Below are 17,711 nucleotides of genomic sequence, written 5' to 3'. Positions count from 1 at the left end.
CATTCAGAAACTCAGTTTGCCCACACCCTAAAAACAACAACAACAACAACTCTTTAATGAAGGGAAGTTGTGCAGAAAATGGGCAGGGTTAAAGAAACAAATGAGGAACAGTGATGAAGCCAGAAGCTAGCAATTTCAAACAGTATTACTGCCCCCAGGTTGAAGGGACAAGAGGAAGAAGATATGTTGTTGGAGCTCATAAAGGAGCAAGCAAAACCTATAGTTGGGATCAGGTGCAGCTATGGCCAGAGTCAGTACTAAAACAGAGTGAGGAGTAGAAAGCAATTCCTCACCCTGCTTCCTGCTCTCCTGGCTCTTGTGGTTGCCTCCTGTTGAGGCAACCACCACCAGGGAACACTGGTAATCTTACCAAGCTGGATTTATTAAATATAACAAGCAAGGAAGAGTAGCCCTGCAACAAAATCTCAAGAATGCTTTGAAAAAGGGGAGTTAGGGAAGGTACTTGTGAGATTGTGGGGCTAAAGCTAGTCATGAGATGGTTTTAATCAACATGGTCTGGACAAGGATTGGTCAGAATTTATGAATGAGGCAGTTTTCTGGGACAGTCAGTGGTCTTATCTCTGGAGCATGTAAGTTCATACAGAGTTGTAGTTACATCAATTTGCAGTATTAGCTGGGAACACGTGGGACTGAATGAGCTGATATTTAAAAATGTTTTGAGCTAATTTGTGTTGAATGTCATGGCTGGATCAGTTTAGCTCTTTTGCAGGTCATACTTTATTTTGCAAATTGGTGACTGTTTTATTTTTCACTTCCATTAACCGAACCCTGTCAGAAGCCAGCCAGCTAGGGAGCTTAGATGAGGTGGTCTGCAGAGATCAGCCTCCCAGGCACTGAGTAGAGCAGGAAAGAGGAAAATGACTTTAGGGAACAAATGCAGAGGAACTGGCATACTTATCTGCCTGCCTGCTTTTCTCCCATCTTTCCTCCCTCGTTACTCTCTCATTGTCTCACTTCCCAATTGAGAGCAATTCTCCCTTATCTGTATATCCTTCTTTCCTTCATTCATTTCACTCTTTGAGAATTATGAATCTAGGCCTTTACAAATTATTATTATTATAATTAATAATTGGTAAAATTATGCTATTAAACAGTTTTTATGCTAAACAATATGCAAGGTGACTTTTATATCCAGAGTCTCATCCTCTAAATCAGCATTGTCCAATGGAACCTTCTGCAATGATGAAAATGTTTTTTGAGCTGCACCATTCAATATGGTTCTACTTGGGACATGCAGCCACTGAACATTTGTACTATGCATATTGTGAATAAGGAACTGGATTTTAAAATTTTACTTAACTTCAACTAATATATACTTGAATAGCCACAAGTGGTTAGGGTTACTCTGTTGGACAGTGCTGCTCTAAATAACCCTATAGGGGTTGCTCTTATTACCAGCATTTCAGACGTGAGAAAACTGAGTCCTGGTGAAATTAAGATGCCCATGGACACCAATTACAATGGTTGTTATTGGTGGAGTCAAAACAAGGACCTAGTTCTCACTGGCCCCAGACATGCTCAGCTTCTTTTTTCTCTGGCTATACCACATTTTATTTTATTTCATTTTTAAACATTTCTGTAGATTTAGGGGGTACAATGACAATTTTGTTACATGGATGCACTGCATAGTGGTGAAGTCTAGACTTTTATGTAACCATCACCACAATAGTGTGCGCCGTACCCAGTAGGTGATTTCTCATTCTTCACCTCCCATCCACCCTCCCACCTTGTGGAGTCTCCAGTGTCCACTATTCCATGCTGTATGTCCACGTGGACACATTGTTTATTTCCCACTTATTAGAGAGAATATGCAGTATTTGACTTTCTGTTTTTAAGTTATTTCACTTAAGATAATAGACTCCAGTTCCATCCATGTTACTGCAAAGGGCAGGATTTCATTCTTTTTATGGCTGAATAATATTTTATGGTGTGTGTGCATTTATGGCTGAAAATATTCAGCCATAAAAAGCAATACTCAGCCATGAAAAGAATGTTACATATGATATTACATAAAATATTACACGTGTGTGTATATATATGTATACATGTATATGTATATACACAGATAATATTTTATGTGTGTACATATGTATATCTATGTGTATATAAATATACACATATTTTGTGGGAGGCAGATATATACATATATATACATATATACACATATGTGTGGTATGTACATATATATGTGGTATATATATGTGTGTGTGGTGTATGTGTGTGTATATATGTGCCATATATATGTCTGTGTGTATATATATATATATATAAAATCACATTTTCTTTATCTGATCACAAGTGCTCCCTCTGCCTAGACATCCTTCTTCTCAGCCTCTTTGCCAGATTCCTACTCATTCTTCAAAATTCAACCAAACTCTCTCTTTCCCCATGAAGCCTCCATAATACCCAGCCGCAGTTGTGAATACCGTAACATTTGGTAAATACGTAATGGATGCACTTGATAGATACACTTTTCACATTGTATTGTAGTGATTCATCTAGTTGTGTACGTTTATAAATAGACCATCAGGCCTTTGAGGACAGGAACTGAGTCACTGTGGGAGACACATAGTAGGTACAAAGAAAAAGGTTAGCAAGTGAGTGCTTTATTATCGTTTTAATGGGCTGCATAAGCACCTAAATAGTAATGCTGTAGCATGGGCCATGTGGGTACAAATCTCCTTCATTATCTTCATAAGTTTAAATTCTACAGATCAGCAAGATCTCCGCTGAGAGAAAATTTGGGCCAGCCGGCTTCCCTCTTGGGCTCCTTCTCTCTCCTGTTCTTGCATGATCAATGGCTCTGGCTTGGAGTATTTTAAGCCTGCTATCCTTTGACTTGAGTCTTTCTTCCCTCAGCAGTCATGCATTTCCCAGCATGCTCCCCAGGAGACCGGTGGATCAGAAGTACCTGAAAATTGTGATACAATTCAATAGGTTCTCCTGAGTAGCTTCTAAAGCAGACAGCTGCCTCCTGGACAGACACATACATCTCTCAACATCCAGGGTACCTGTGGGCCAGAGGACTACCATGCTGAGGAGTCTTGAGGTGGATGGATTTCCTAGTAAAATTGAGTAGGGCCATTATGACTCAACACCTAGGACACAGCATTGTTAACTAACAGGGCAGGAGAGAGAGAAAAACTGAGTCCCAGGAAACTGATTTTAAAGACCAGAGAACATTCTCATGGCATCTATTTAGGCCTAGTCTGGGGTCAAAACTTTCAGGAGAAAGAACTCAAAAAAATGACCTTATCCACATGTCTTCATTATGTTGTCCACTCTGACCATCCTTGCCCTTAGCGGGCCTGCGTTGCCCTCAGAAATAAGTCCAAACTCCTTGGCATTGTCTTCCAGTTCCAGCAATGGCTCAAGCTGAAAATGCCAATAGGAGCGAGGTGGATAGTATCAAGAGTAAAGTGTCAGTTTGAGAGTTGTGGCCAATAAGAAAGGCCTGACTGTTCATGGCAGCAGCCACTGCTCTGACTGACTATTGTCACCATGAAAATGAAAGCCCTGGTTCTCCATTTCCTTTCAATAGAAGAGGGAAATCTGGATTTGGGTGTAAAATATCTAGTGTCTTAAACTACTTTGCAGATAAAGTAAAGCATATCTATGGGTCAGATGTGGTCCAGAGGTCATTACTGGCAGGCCTTCCGTCTGCTCCAGCTCCATTGCCATGGATTCCTTCACGTCCTCTACTTTCCAGTCACTGTGACCTGCTTGCCACTTCTGGACTAGCCCATCCTCGTCCCCACTTGGTACATTTGCACATGCTTCTGCTTCATCTGGACGTGCCCTTCTACCCATTCCCATGTTAAACCTGGACCAGTCTTCCAGCCCCACTCAAGTGCCCCAGGCATTGCTCCTTCCTCTGGGCTCCTTTGGTTGTTTCCACTTTTCCTCTAGCATTTACTACTTTCTATTATAATTTCTGGGCTTATTTGTGAGCTTCCATCATTAGACAGAGAGCTCTTGAGTTCGGGACTAGAAAATTCACAGAGCCAACTTTCTGTTGGACACCTCTCCCCTAGTGTTATTACAGCAGCCTCAGACTCAATGTGCCCCACTTGCAGCTGCCTGGCATCCCCCTCCCACAGTCTGATCCCATTCTGTATTACCATCTCAGTGAGTGGCAGCGCTCCACCCTGTTCTTAGGCCAGAAACTTGGGGATCATCTTAGCTTCCTTCATCTTCCTTACCTTCCTGATCCCAACAATCACCCAGCAAGACCTTGGTTCAGTATTTCTATTTAGTTATCATTATTCTCAGTTCACCCTTGTTGACGCTTAGTAGGTGATCAGTAAATGCTTCTTTAATTAGTTGTTTAATTATGGACCCATTATTATTTATGATTTCAGAGTAAAGTGCACGGTAAGGAATGCAACAATGAAAAGACTTCCTGAGGAAATGGGACTGAGTGGGACCTTATTGACCAGGTGAGTGTCTAGGTAAATAACAAATAAATGACAGGCAGGGAGGGTGGGCATGGTGGCTGGAGTGAGCAGTGTTCAATTCATAGCAACAGATGGGTGCTGACCTGATACGAGTGGAATATGATGAGATGGATATACAGTTGGAAATGAGGTGGGATGGGTGAGCCAGAGTGAGGTGTGGACTATCTGGAAGTGTGGAGAAGTTACTCAGAGTTTATGCATCAGAAATAGAGCACTTTCACTGGTTCTTGAGAAGGAAATCTGTGTTTACCTGCCACAGAAAGGAAAAAGAAAGGCCTGAGGCAAGCAAAGAGTGTTGAATGGTGGGTTATGCTTAAAGCATGGGTGATAGGCTTGGGATTCAGTGGAAACTAGCCAGCCAGAAGGCACCTGGGAAAATGTCTAAACTGATGATGTTCTCTTTCTCCATTGGCTGGCTTAATCCCTTCTTATGGTATCATGTTAATAATAATAAGTATCACCATCTTGATGCTAGTGAACCCTCGTAATTGCTTTCTGCATGACAAACTGCTCATTCATCAACTTCCCTAATTCTCACATCATGCCCGGTGATCGGTGGTGCTGCGCCTCTGCAGATGAGCCCATAAGGAGTCATAGAGAAGAATCAACCTGCCAGAGGTTGGGCAGGTGGAGTCCCTTTACCTGGGTAGGGCTGAGATACAGTTTAAAACATCGTTTATTGGGTTAAAACCCAAAGGTTCTGTTTTAGTGCAAGTTGGGTGGGCTAACTTGCCCTGGTAGTTTTGGAAAACATAGCTATTCTCCACCTGCTAAGGCATGAGACCCACCCTGCCTCTGATGCTACTGGTACAGAGTCCTGGTGCCACACACTGATGTGTCCCAGAGTTCTGGACTTCCCGCTGCCATCGCAAACCCCTGAAACATTTTTGGGGTACCTCTCAGCAAGTTCTAGTTTTTAAAATGTGCCACATTCTGACAGCCAACAAAAACTGCTATGTTCTTGCCTTCAGCCCCTCAGAGTTGAAACAGAAATAGTCTTTCCTACCAGGAATAAAAATAGAAACCATGAAACAAGTTCATATATTCTTGTCTCTGTGCAGGGCACTCCTGTCATATGGGAGGCTAACACTTCCAACATTCTGCACATGAAACAGCGGCAAAGGGCTTTCCCTGGCAGGAGGGAAAGTACAAAAAAAAAAAAAGAATGGTGTCATCTTCCATGACGGAATGATCCACGGTCCATTCTTATCTTGTCTTGTCCTTTCTTTCCCTTAATAGGCACATTCTTTCCATTCACCTGTCATTGCGATAGGCCTTAATTTATTGACTGTGTTTGCTGTGTTGCAGGCATGTTATTGGAGACAAAGATGAGTGAGATGTAATCCTTGTCCTCAGTCAGGGACTTCCTCTAGTCAGGAAAGCAGACACATAGATACTGTCAATCCCCCACCACAGGTGCTGAAATAGAAAGATGTCCAGGGAGTTCTAAGAGGGCAGAGAAGAGGAGCACATGACCTCTTTAGAAGCCAAGGTGTTTTCGGTCAGCAGGAAAGCATTTCTATCATGGCCTGGCATTGAGCTCAAGTCTGTGACCTTATAAACAGAATTTAAATTGCTTCATTTTTCAGAAGGGCAGGAAAATACCGCTTGGTTGAGACCTCAGAAAAGTTGTGTATCCGATTATGGGAAAAGCAATGAGATACACAGGCTGAAGCAGACTGGCACCTCCCTAATCGTGTGATAGTTTCCAAAACGAGGGCGTATCATTTAATATGGGGCAAGATGCTTCCAAAGGATTAAATAGTAATTGGGTCCTTCTTTCTCCCTTTCCATTCTTACTGCTTTTTGAAATTCGTTTTCCCTTCTCTCACTTTATTCATTTATTCCTTTGGTCCAGTCCATCAGAATTTGCCACTGATGCTGCCAGGCACAGGGAAGACATGGATAAAATAGCAAACATCCCCTGTGGGTCTTAACCCTGGATGTTTGTTAGAATTGCTCGAAGATCCAGCTTTCATATGAATACAAATCCTCTCAAACCACCTCCACATTAGATTTTTAAGTGAAGAAAGCAAAATGTAGGAGAATGTGTAATCCAGTAACATTAGTGTGGGAAACAATTTTTTTTTTGGGAAAAATGTGCATATTTTCTTGTATCTGCTCAGAATATATCTGGGAGAATATGTAAGAAACTAAAAACCTTGGTTGCCAATGGAAATGGGAACAGTTATCTAAATAGTGGAAAAAGAGCCAGACTAGATCCTGTTAAACTCTGTGTCATATTAATGTATTTTCACTTTAAAATAATTTTAATTAAAATTAAAAGTGAGTATTTTTGTTTGTTTGTTTCTGAGATGGGGTTTCGTTCTTGTTGCCTAGGCCTGAGTGCAATGGTGTGATCTCGGCTTACTGCAACCTCTGCCTCCCGGGTTCAAGTGATTCTCCTGCCTCAGCCTCCCGAGTAGCTGGGATTACAGGTGCCCACCATCATGCCCAGCAATTTTTTTACTTTTTTAGTAGAGAAGGATTTCATCACGTTGGCCAATCTGGTCTCTAACTCCTGACCTCAGGTGATCTGCTCACCTCGCCCTCCCCAAGTGCTGGGATTACAGGTGTGAGCCACCATGCCTGGCTGAGTACATTTGTAAATAATAAACTTCTCTTCCGGACATTCTGAATCAGTATATTACGGTTCCCCCACCCTACATTCATGTCAGATTCTATACACTAGGCATAATTAAGCAATTGCAGTTCTCTGAATGAGCCACATTCTCTCTGGCCACCATACATTTGTGTGTGCAGTTCTTTTGCCCGGTACCTACTTTCCCTCCAGCACCTCCAACCCCACACCCTGATTAAGGGCCCTCACTCTACCTTCTCCAGTTAGATGGCCTGTCTCTGTGTTTTCAAAATATCTCTTCCTCCCCATCATAATTCTCTCAAATAGGAGTATAGTGGTCTGTTTATTTGTGTAGAATGTTCATCAAATCTCATGCTCCATGAATGCAGAGAGAGTTTGCCCAAGAATTCTACTTTTAACACTCAGAGTCATGTGTCCTGGGAAACTTTTGAGTCCCAGGCAAACTGGGATGGTTGATTTCTTCATGTGTCCCCTGCTAGCCAGCAAACCCCTGTAGACAGGAAATACACTGTTTCATCCTCCTCGTCTCTAACACAAAGGCCAGAATACTCTACAGCTTGGGTGCCCGACAAAGTCTCTTAAGGGAACAAAAGCATAAATAGTTGTGATTTCAGAATCTGAACAACCAAAAAAGATTTCATGTAATTTAAAATGCACTTTTAAAAGAAAGTGACACATGCCAAGACAATGAATAGCTTGTGGAAGTCGTCAGTGCTTTCACCACGTATTTCCTCCCCTTTAAGGTGCACTGTGACTTGCTTTGGCCATGAATGGGAATGGAACTGATACATGAGTTGTGGTTAGCAGCTTTAGGAGCCAGGGAGTCTGGGTGGCTGCAAAAGGAGAGTTGGCCATGTAACCTCCTCCAGCAGAGCCCTGCCCAGATCCACAGTGGTCTTGTCATGTGAGCGAGACAGAAATGACCTTTCATCACATTCAGCCACAGAGAAGATTATGTCTTATTGTAGTGTAAACTGTAGTATCATTATTGATTCAATAATACATACATTTAAAATAACTTAGAGTACATTTATGACATAGCGTTGGTTTTTATTTGTGCTGTAGTGGGAAAGGCTCTAGGAAAAGCCACATTAAACCTTCTTGGACAAGGAAAATTATTGATTAGCACACTGTCCATGAAATCAGCCTTGTAGATAGAATAGGGTCATGAAATAAAAAGAGGCTTTGGAGTCAGAAAGACCCAAGTTCAAATCCTGCCTTTGCTACCCACACTTTTTGTCTTCTTGGGAAAATGCTTTGGCATCTCAGGTTTAGTTTCTTCTTTAGTCAAAACAGGGTTTATAAGACCTCCTTGAAAAGCTGCCCTAAGGCAGCACTGTCCAAGAGAATTTTCTGTGATGGTGGAAGTGTTCTATTCTGTACTGCACAATATGGTACTGGATGGCTACATGTGGCGTTCAAATTGCAACAAATTAAAGTAGGCAAATAAAATGTAAAATTCACTTCTCAGATGACTACCCACATTCCAAGTCCCCAATAACTTTAAATATTGTTTTAAATTTAATTTAATTTTATGTTCTGGGATGATATATGTGTACAACATGCAGGTTTGTTACATAGGTAAATGGGTGCCATGGTGGTTTGCTGCACCTACCAATCCATCACCTAGGTATTAAGCCCCACATGCATTAGCTGTTTATCCTGATGCTCTCCCTTCCCACTCCCCACAACAGGCCACAGTGTGTATTGTTCCCCTCCCTGTGTCCATGTGTTCTTACTATTCAGCTCCCACTTATAAGTGAGAACATGCCGTGTTTGGTTTTCTGTTCCTGTGTTACTTTGCTAAGGATAATGGCTTCCAGCTCCATCCATGTTCCTACAAAGGACATGATCTCATTCCTTTTCATAGCTGCATCGTATTACATGGTGTATATTTATGACATTTTCTTTGTCCAGTCTATATGGCTGGGCATTTGGGTTGATTCCATGTCTTTTTATAACAGAATGATTTATATTCCTTTGGATATATACCCAGTAATGGGATTGCTGGGTCAAATGGTATTTCTGGTTCTAGGTCTTTGAGGAATTGCCACATTGTCTTCCACAATGGTTGAACTAATTAACATTCCCACCAACAGTGTAAAAGCATTTATATTTCTCCACAGCCTTGCCAGCATCTGTTGTTTCTTGACTTTTTAATCATCACCATTCTGACTGGTGTGAGATGGTATCTCATTGGGTTTTTATTTGCATTTTTCTAAGGATTGGTAGCATTGAGCTTTTTTTCATGTTTGTTGGCCACATAAATGTCTTCTTTTGAGAAGTGTCTGTTTATGGCCTTTGCCAACTTTGTAATGGGATTGTTTGTGTTTTTCTTGTAAATTTGTTTAAGTTTCTTATAGATTCTGTATATTAGACCTTTGTCAGATGGACAGATTACAAAAATTGTCTCCTATTCAGTAGGTTGTCATTCACTCTGTTGATAGTTTATTTTGCTGTGCAGAAGCTCTTTAGTTTAGTTAGATCCCATTTGTCAATTTTTGCTGCTGTTGCAGTTGCTTTCGATGTTTTCATCGTGAAGTCTTTGCCCATGCCTATATCCTGAATGATATTGCCTAGATTTTCTTCTAGGGTTTTTGTAGTTTTGGGTTTTACATTTACGTCGTCAATCCATCTTGAGTTAATCTTCATATAAGGTGTAAAGGAGGGGTCCAGTTTCAATGTTCCACATATGCCAAGTGTCCAATAACCTTAAGTAGTAGAGAGAACCCCTGTAAAATACTTGACCTAGGATAGTTGCTCAATATGATAAGTATTCCTTTTGCTAGCAGGAGTTTATCTGATCTACACTCCTATGGATTGAGGGGTGGGCCACTCTGGATGAGCTGTCAGTGTGGCCACCTTGATGCAATGTAGACAGCCTTAAGTCCAAACATTCTGCAGCTTACAAAAGACAGAGCATCTCACCAAACATTCCACAAGAACTTATGAAAGATGTGTCCCAGGGAGAAGAAAATAAATCTCAAAATCTCCTAAGGTTAGACCCAGAATGAGAATTTCCCACTAAAAAGGACCTATATGACCAAGAAGCCTTGATTCTGTTCTTCCTAACTCTAGCTTCAGATTTTCTTTCTCTCTCTGATTATTCTTTTCTCCTTAAGGTGGTCCCAGGGGAAGCCCTGCGTCTCATAACAATACCTGCAACACCCCAAGCCCCCCACCTCTGATTTACTCCAACATCACTGGGATAAATACTGTCTTCCAAAAATACCTTAGTGAACCCTGAGGGAGAATGTTAGAGAAGTGATCTCAGAGCCTATGAAGAATCTAATTTCAGTAACATGGTTGATGAAGGAGAGTTCTAGTCCTTTTCAGGGCTCCCTGGCTCTATCCTAAGATACAGGAGCAAGACCCTTGCCTGTGTGATTTGCTTGCTTCTACTTCCAGATAACAACTTATCACCCACTTTCGGGACATCATCTCACATGGCATGCCTGACTCTTCAATAATCTAGACCCAAAGAGATACGACATGCTTCCCCACCCAAGGTCTTCCCTCTCATCCCTTGTGTCCCAGTCTGAAGACCTGCCTCTCCTACAGTCTGACAGCACCACATAATAAGAGGCATAGCATGCAGGGACTGATGACTCATTCTCACATGAAACTGGATAAAAGAATAAGAGTCAGCTTTCAATCATCATTTCTAGTCATATGGGAAAGCCTCTTTCAAACCGTGTTTTTCCTCTGGTCTGACAGCAAAACAATAATCATTAACACCAAAGAAGACATCTGACCAAAGGTATGGGGGTTTTCCCCTGCATACCAAGTAGCAGACACCATCTAGGTATCCTCTAAATCAATTCTGACACCCTCAACCTGGAGATAGTGTCAGGTCCCATAGGTTGGGGGCTCAGTCCCCAAACTGCCTCCTATCAGACACCAGTCTCAAGTTCAGGCCTCTAGAACTTCTGACCAAGCAGCTGCCAGTTGGGGTTCTCATGACCCCCTTTTTGAGTGCACAGAACCCTGGGAAACACGTTTACAGTTTATTATTAAGGATATTACAAAGTATACAGATGAAGAGATGGGTAAGGTGAGGTCTGGGGGAAGGGATATGGAGCTTCCATGACCTCCCTGGATGCACCACCTCCCTCCAGGAATCGTCACGTGATCAGCTATCTGGAAGCTCCCCAAACACAGTTGTCCTGGGTTTTCTATGGAGGCTTCATTACATAGGCATGATTGACAACCCTGTGGAAATGTGATTGGACAAAAAGCACATAATCTACCCCAGCAAGACCTATCTGTTCAGACTTTTCTTGGCGCCTCTGTTTAGCATTCTTTCCTCTAGGGTAGGGGGCAAGACTATCTCTGGATTATGGTCTTTTGACCCACAATCAGAAGAGAGTCTGGCATTGGGCAGGTGAATGAAGGACATGAAGAAGGTCAGAGGGAGAGATTCTGTTTCCTGAGGCCCAAAGTGCCCCAATGTTATAACAAGGACTATGGGAGTTAGGAGCCAGGAACCGTGGAGGAAAACCAATTATATATCACAACACCACACTAGTTCATTTGGAAGTTTGTGTTTTTTACTGAACCTAAGACAAATGAATATCCATGTATCCAACTCTTCATCCACCTTTTCCCCTGTTGGTCCATCCTGCTGTGTCTCCATTCATGCATTTATTCAACCATATCTCCACTTACCTGCTCCTTCCTTCCATATCTCCACCCACAAACATTTGTGATGTAGTCAATGACTTAATTTCTGTAGTCAGATTCCATGGGTTTGAATTCTAGCTCTTTAAATTATTACCATGTGACTTGGTCTTTCTGAGCCTCTTTTTCCTCATTTGCACAATGGGGATGAATACTATTTACCTCATAGTCCTAAGATTGGATGAGAACTACATAGATGGTGCATATAAATCTCAAGAAAACTTCTTGACACATAAAGCATTCAACCACTGTTATCAATTATTAATAGCCTACTGTAGACAGTGTGGAAATCAAGACACTTGAGGTCCTGCCATCTTCAAGGAGCTCTTCACCCCAGTGATACTCAAACTTTTTCTGCTTTTTATATATTTGATTATTTTAGCATGTATCACTTCAAGTAGCAATAGGTCAATGAAGCCTATCATTCGGGAATTATGACTCAATTTGTGAAAAAGAGATTAAAACTCTTAAATATGTGGACAATGAATGATTTCTGGCATTCAGTTAGGACAAGAGTGGGGTGGACTGTTTGGGAGACAGAAGTTATGAAAAAATCTCCTTATTGAGAGCTCCTGCTCTGTTAGTCTGCAGGGTATTTTCTTCATTTCTCTTCTGTTGTCTGCAACTTATGGAAGCCAAGTAATCTTCTCACATTTTATATTCCAAGACAGGCTTAATGTTGCTGTTTTTTAAATTATTGTGCCCCATAAGGTTCTCATCTGGTTCCTAATACACAGTTATAGATAGCATAAATGAATGGATCACCCCAACAATTTGGGGGTCTTGGCTATGGGGTCTCAAAAGCTTCTCTGCATCTGGTTATGTGTGAGTAGTAAAAGCCTTTATTTTTCCTAAATTAAATCTCATATGGATTTTATAATAAGTAAAATAGAAAACATGAATCTTGTGTACAATAATACGTAAACATCGGGGATATTATTGTCTAAGCTAAGTGTGGTTGCATGTGGTTCAGAAATACGTCCAAAAACTCTAGCAGAGGTATAAAAAATAATGCACTTTTAGACATACAATTAATAAATTGCCTTTGTGATAATATAAATTTAGATGACTTGACATTGGCAATGTCCTGGAGAACAACAACAATAATAAGCAGCCCTGGATATATTTCAGCAGCAGGCTATATCTTGGTGATAGAAAATCATTTTTATTGGTACTTTTCCAAAGCCATGAAAGAAATATTTGCATTCATCTCTGTCAGTATCCAAAGGGGGAAAGTCAATGGGTGTTCAAGATGAGGAAGGCAAGGAAATTAATATTTATTGTTCGGCTACTAGTTAACACTGTGCCGAGTGCTTTATATGCATTACTGGGTTCTGTGAAGCCCCAAAATATTGTCTCAATTTGCTGTCTCCTTTTCCTCCCACCCCAGTCTGGCTTCTTTTTACCACTGTTTTACCAAAATGGTTTCTGCTGAGATCCTCAATTCGTGGCATCAAATCCAGTGGACTGTTTCCAGTCCCAGCTGCATTCGATACCTCGACAGTATTCAGCACTTCTTGAAGTCTCTTCTCCCTTTAGCTTCCATGGCACTCTATCTCCTGGTTTTCCTCCTCGCTAACTGTTGGTCCTCTGTCATCTGAGAGGTGCCTGTCCCTTCCAGACAGAACGCTGTGCCTAGGAAATCTCACCCATCTGCAATACTCTAGTATTCTTCCAGGTACTGATTTATCACAGTAGTGTGTCTGCTCCCTGCTTAAATATCCACTTACGTTCTTTTTATTGCTATTTAGATAATTTCATCTTACCTCAAAACTCTCATCCTTTTCCAGTGTTTTCTAACTCAGCGTGGTAGCACTTCCATCCCTTCCTACCAGAAACTTAACAAAACATCCATGAAACTTACTTCTTACCCTCCACATCCACCAAGCCCTCTTGTCTTCATCTTCAAATATTTGCTGATGTCTTTACTTCTCCATCTCCAATGCCACCCCTTAGTTCAAGCCAACATAATTTTGTTTCAGGATTAGTGCAATCCCCTTACCTACCATTCTTGCTTCATTCATTTGAATCTCCACACTGCAACCAAAGTAATCCATGTGAAAATACAGTTAGGGTTCTGTCTCACCCCTTTCCCTAATCTTCCCTCCAAACCAAACATTCAGTGCCTTTCATTGTTCTTGAGATAAAGCACAACATCCTTACCAATATATATAAGCAGTTTATGCCTGGAATGACCTCCAGCTTCCACTCTTGTCTCATCCCCTACCATTTCCTCTTTTGTTCACTAGATTTTAGTCCTTGGCTAGACCTCAAGGAGGACACGATGGGAGATATTCATTTAATTCTTTTAACTTAGTGACTAGTCAAAGTGGCGGCCAGACTTTCCATATCAGGAGTAAGCATTAATTGTTAATTTTCTGCTCTTTATTAGGATTTCAGATTTGACATGAAAGGGCAAGAGATAACTTTCATGGATGAGCTTTTGTGTTGCCTTCTACATTAGCTGATATTAGCTGAATGAATTAAAGTCTGCTGTAACCAAAACCATTTTTCTACAGATGTGGAGACTGAAACTCCTTCTAAACACACAGGGAAGAGTCTATAAAAGAGAAAGAGAGTAGAATTGTGTCATTGGGACTGAGCTCTATTTGGAGCTGTTGGGAATTTTTTCTGCTTCCTATCAAGGATACAGTCACAGATTGGATAAGAGACTCAGAAGGTCACATTCTGGCCTTTGGGAAGTCTGTAATATATAAAATGAGACAGAGAAACAATATAAATGCATTACTTATCTTAGAGCTTTACAGGAAATTGAGAATATTTTCATTTATATGTTTGTAATAGAATGAATAATCGCCTTCCTTCCCTCCACCCCAAAAAAGAAATCTATGTCTTTACCCATGGAACCTGTGAATGTTATCTTAGTTAAGGATCTTGAGATGGGAGAATTATCTCAGATTTTCCTGGTGGGCTGTAAATATAATCATATGTATCCTTGTAGGTGAGAGACATTGAGGAATTTAAGACAGAGATAGAAGAGAAAAACACAATAAGAAAACAATGCAGAAATTGGAATGATAGAACCACAAACCAAAGAATGCCAGCAGGTACCAAAACCTAGAATAGACAAGGAAGGATTCTCCCCTAGAGCTTCCAGAGAGAGCTGGTCCTGCCGGCAACTCTTTTCAGCTCAAGGATGCTGATTTTAGGTCACCAACTTGGGATAATTTGTTGCAGCAGCCATAGGAAACTTTATACTCAATTTATTGATCATATAGATGATGTATGCGAAGTGCTCACCATTAAAATCCATGTGTTTTATATTGGCATGCCACAAAATGATGCTCAAAGCTTCTTTCTATACCTTCAGCCCTTTTGAGGGGTATTCTTGTTGAATGAGGGCCTAGCTATGTACTCTCCACATAACCTTGAATTGAGAACACGTCTTAGTGATGTATTTTTTAACCCACGTCTTATATTCAATGTCTTTGCAGCTCAGTTGGCATTTTTGCTTTCAGAATCACTTTAAAATCCACTTCAATTTCTTGAATACCAAGCATTGTTCTGCCACTTGGAACTCCTACCTTTTCACTTGTATCACAAGTAATATAATTGTGTCACATTGACAAGGCCTTCCCATCTGGTAATATAAATAATACCACTCTTCCTTCACTGTGAATGGCTCTTGAGTGTTCACACCACATCTTCATGCTGTTGAAAGATCCTGGACACGTCAGTAGACAGATGAGTCCAGTGGAAGAGTGGGTCAGGGATGATGCTAGTAGGGTCAGTTCAGCTTTTAGTTTTGTAAATGTTAGTTCTGCATTGAAGAGTCTCAAAATCCAGGAAACAAAATAGACACATAAGAAAAGAAAAACACCCATACAATGTGCTGCCCTATGAAAGAGGTAGGGACAAAGGGCTTTGGGAGTACAGATGTGGAAACAGTACAATGCCAGAGAGTCCGAAGGCTGTAAAGAAATGTGACAGTCTCAGCCTTGATGAATTTGTAGTTTAGCGGAGGAGAAGAAGAGGCATTTTAAACAGCTAGCACAGCATGGGCAAAGGTGATGAAGGTGACTTATGGAGTTAGTGAAGAACAGGTAGTCCAAAAACAGCAGAGTTCATGTTTATATGGAAGAAGTTCCTAAAGGAAGTTGATGTTGAGAAACGACTTTTACAAGATCAAAGGAAAAATTATGAGATGCCTCATGTCCTGTACCATGCAAGCAATTTATAAAGAGTAACATGGGAATGCTGATGAGAATGAGTTGATTAAGACCTCTCATTAGTGTTTGTGCGAGGCTAAGTTAATCCAATTTTATTAGGGAATGACTTTGCAATATGTATTAAAAACCATAAACATATGCATGTAGTTTACACACAGAGTGCTGCCTTCAAAAATCTACCCTAAAGGAAAACCACAAAATATGGAAAGATGTCATACATAAATATGTTCACCTCAGCCATGTTTATGATGTAGAAAGCAAAAAATAACTTATATGTACAAGAAGAAGGAAATAGTGAGCAAAATCATAGGTTCTAGAGCTCACAAGGTAGCAGCCCGGGACCAAAGCTAGAAATATTACTTTTTGTAAATTTTTTTTGAATAAGGTAAATTTTTTATAACATAAAATTAACTACTTTAAAGTGTACATCTCAGTGGCACTACATGCATAATGTTGTGCAACCATCACCTCTAACTAGTTACAAGATATTTGTTACACCCCCAAATAGAAGCCCTGTACCTATTAAGCAGTTATTCCCCATGTCATTTTTTCCTAGTTCCTGGTAATCCCTAATCAACTTTCTGTCTCTATGGATTTATCTATTCTGGATATTTCATATAGATAAAATCATACATATGAACCAGACATATTTTGTGCCTTGCTTTTTTCACTTAGCATAATGATTTCAAGGTTTATCTACATTGTAGCAAGGAATAAAATATCAGTAGTGCATTCCTTTTCATGACTGAGTAATACTCCATGATCTGGATAGACCACATTTTGTATACCAGTTCATCCACTTTTGGATATTTGGGTTGCTTTCACCTTTGGGCTATTGTCAATAGTGCTTTTGTGAATATTTGTTTACAAGCTTTGTTTAAATACCTATTTTCAATTGGGAAAGTACATACCTATGAGTAAACTTTCTGAATTGTCAAATTCAAAACAAACTGAACTTGAATGTCTTCATTGGGCTTCCTATTCAGCTTGGCTTCAGTTTCAACCACTGTATCTGGTTTTATACCCAACTCCTTTATATTCCTGCCTTTAAATTACACTGTCTCTTGAAGGCATCTCATTTGGGTATGTGATCACTCTCAACCAGTCTTTGAACTGTTACATGGCAATGTAAAATCATCCTGTAAAATCTTTAATAACATGGGGAAATGTTTCCATTATAAAGTTAGAGGAGAAAGATTGGGTTATTGTATCTAAAGTATTTTTTTTAAATCAAAACATCTGCCTTAGTTGGTTTTGTGTTTCTAAACAGAGTACTTGAGACTGAATAATTTACAAAGAAAAGAGGTTTATTTTGGCTCATAATTCTAGAGGCTGGCAAGTTTAAGTTTTGGAGGCTATTTCTGACAAGGGCCTAGTGCTACTTCAATGGTGAAAACGTGGAAGGATGAGAAATCTAATGTAAAGTGAGCAAAATGGGGGAGGTAACCTCTCTTTATAACAACCCACTCTTATGGGTGGGATGGGAATGAATTCATTTCTGTGACAACTAACCCAGTCTTATGGGAAAGACATTAATCCATCTTAATTACCTAATCACCTCTTAAAAGAACTACCTCCCAGTGTTGCCACAGTAGCAATTAAATTTCAACATGAGTTTTGACAGGGACAAACTACATCTAAACCATAGCAATCCTCCCTTGGACCCCCAAAATTTATGTCATTCTCACATGCCAAAGTCACCCACCCAGTGGCCTCAAAAGTCTTAACTCATTCTAGCACCAACTCAGAAGTCTAAAGTCT

At 40.5% G+C, this 17,711-nt stretch overlaps 1 protein-coding gene across 2 annotated transcripts in view; it reads left to right on the top strand.

Annotated features, from left to right (window-relative positions):
• Nucleotides 1-17,711, top strand: part of KCNQ3 (potassium voltage-gated channel subfamily Q member 3) — a 354,914-nt gene that overhangs the window by 168,501 nt on the left and 168,702 nt on the right. The window contains exon 1 of one of the 2 annotated variants that reach the window (XM_021666886.2): nucleotides 4,411-4,460. The exons of the other annotated variant lie outside the window; for it this stretch is intronic. Within the exon in view, the coding sequence (XP_021522561.1) occupies nucleotides 4,411-4,460 (50 nt within the window). Of the gene's footprint in view, nucleotides 1-4,410; nucleotides 4,461-17,711 lie in introns of those variants that run through there. 2 annotated transcript variants of the gene reach the window in all.

The sequence above is a fragment of the Aotus nancymaae genome, unplaced genomic scaffold (genome assembly GCF_030222135.1).
Source record: "Aotus nancymaae isolate 86718 unplaced genomic scaffold, 86718_ANA_hifiasm-v0.15.2.pri h1tg000036l, whole genome shotgun sequence".
Lineage (NCBI taxonomy): Eukaryota > Metazoa > Chordata > Mammalia > Primates > Aotidae > Aotus > Aotus nancymaae.
Note: the sequence above shows the minus strand (reverse complement) of the source record. Positions and strands in the feature narration are given on the sequence as shown.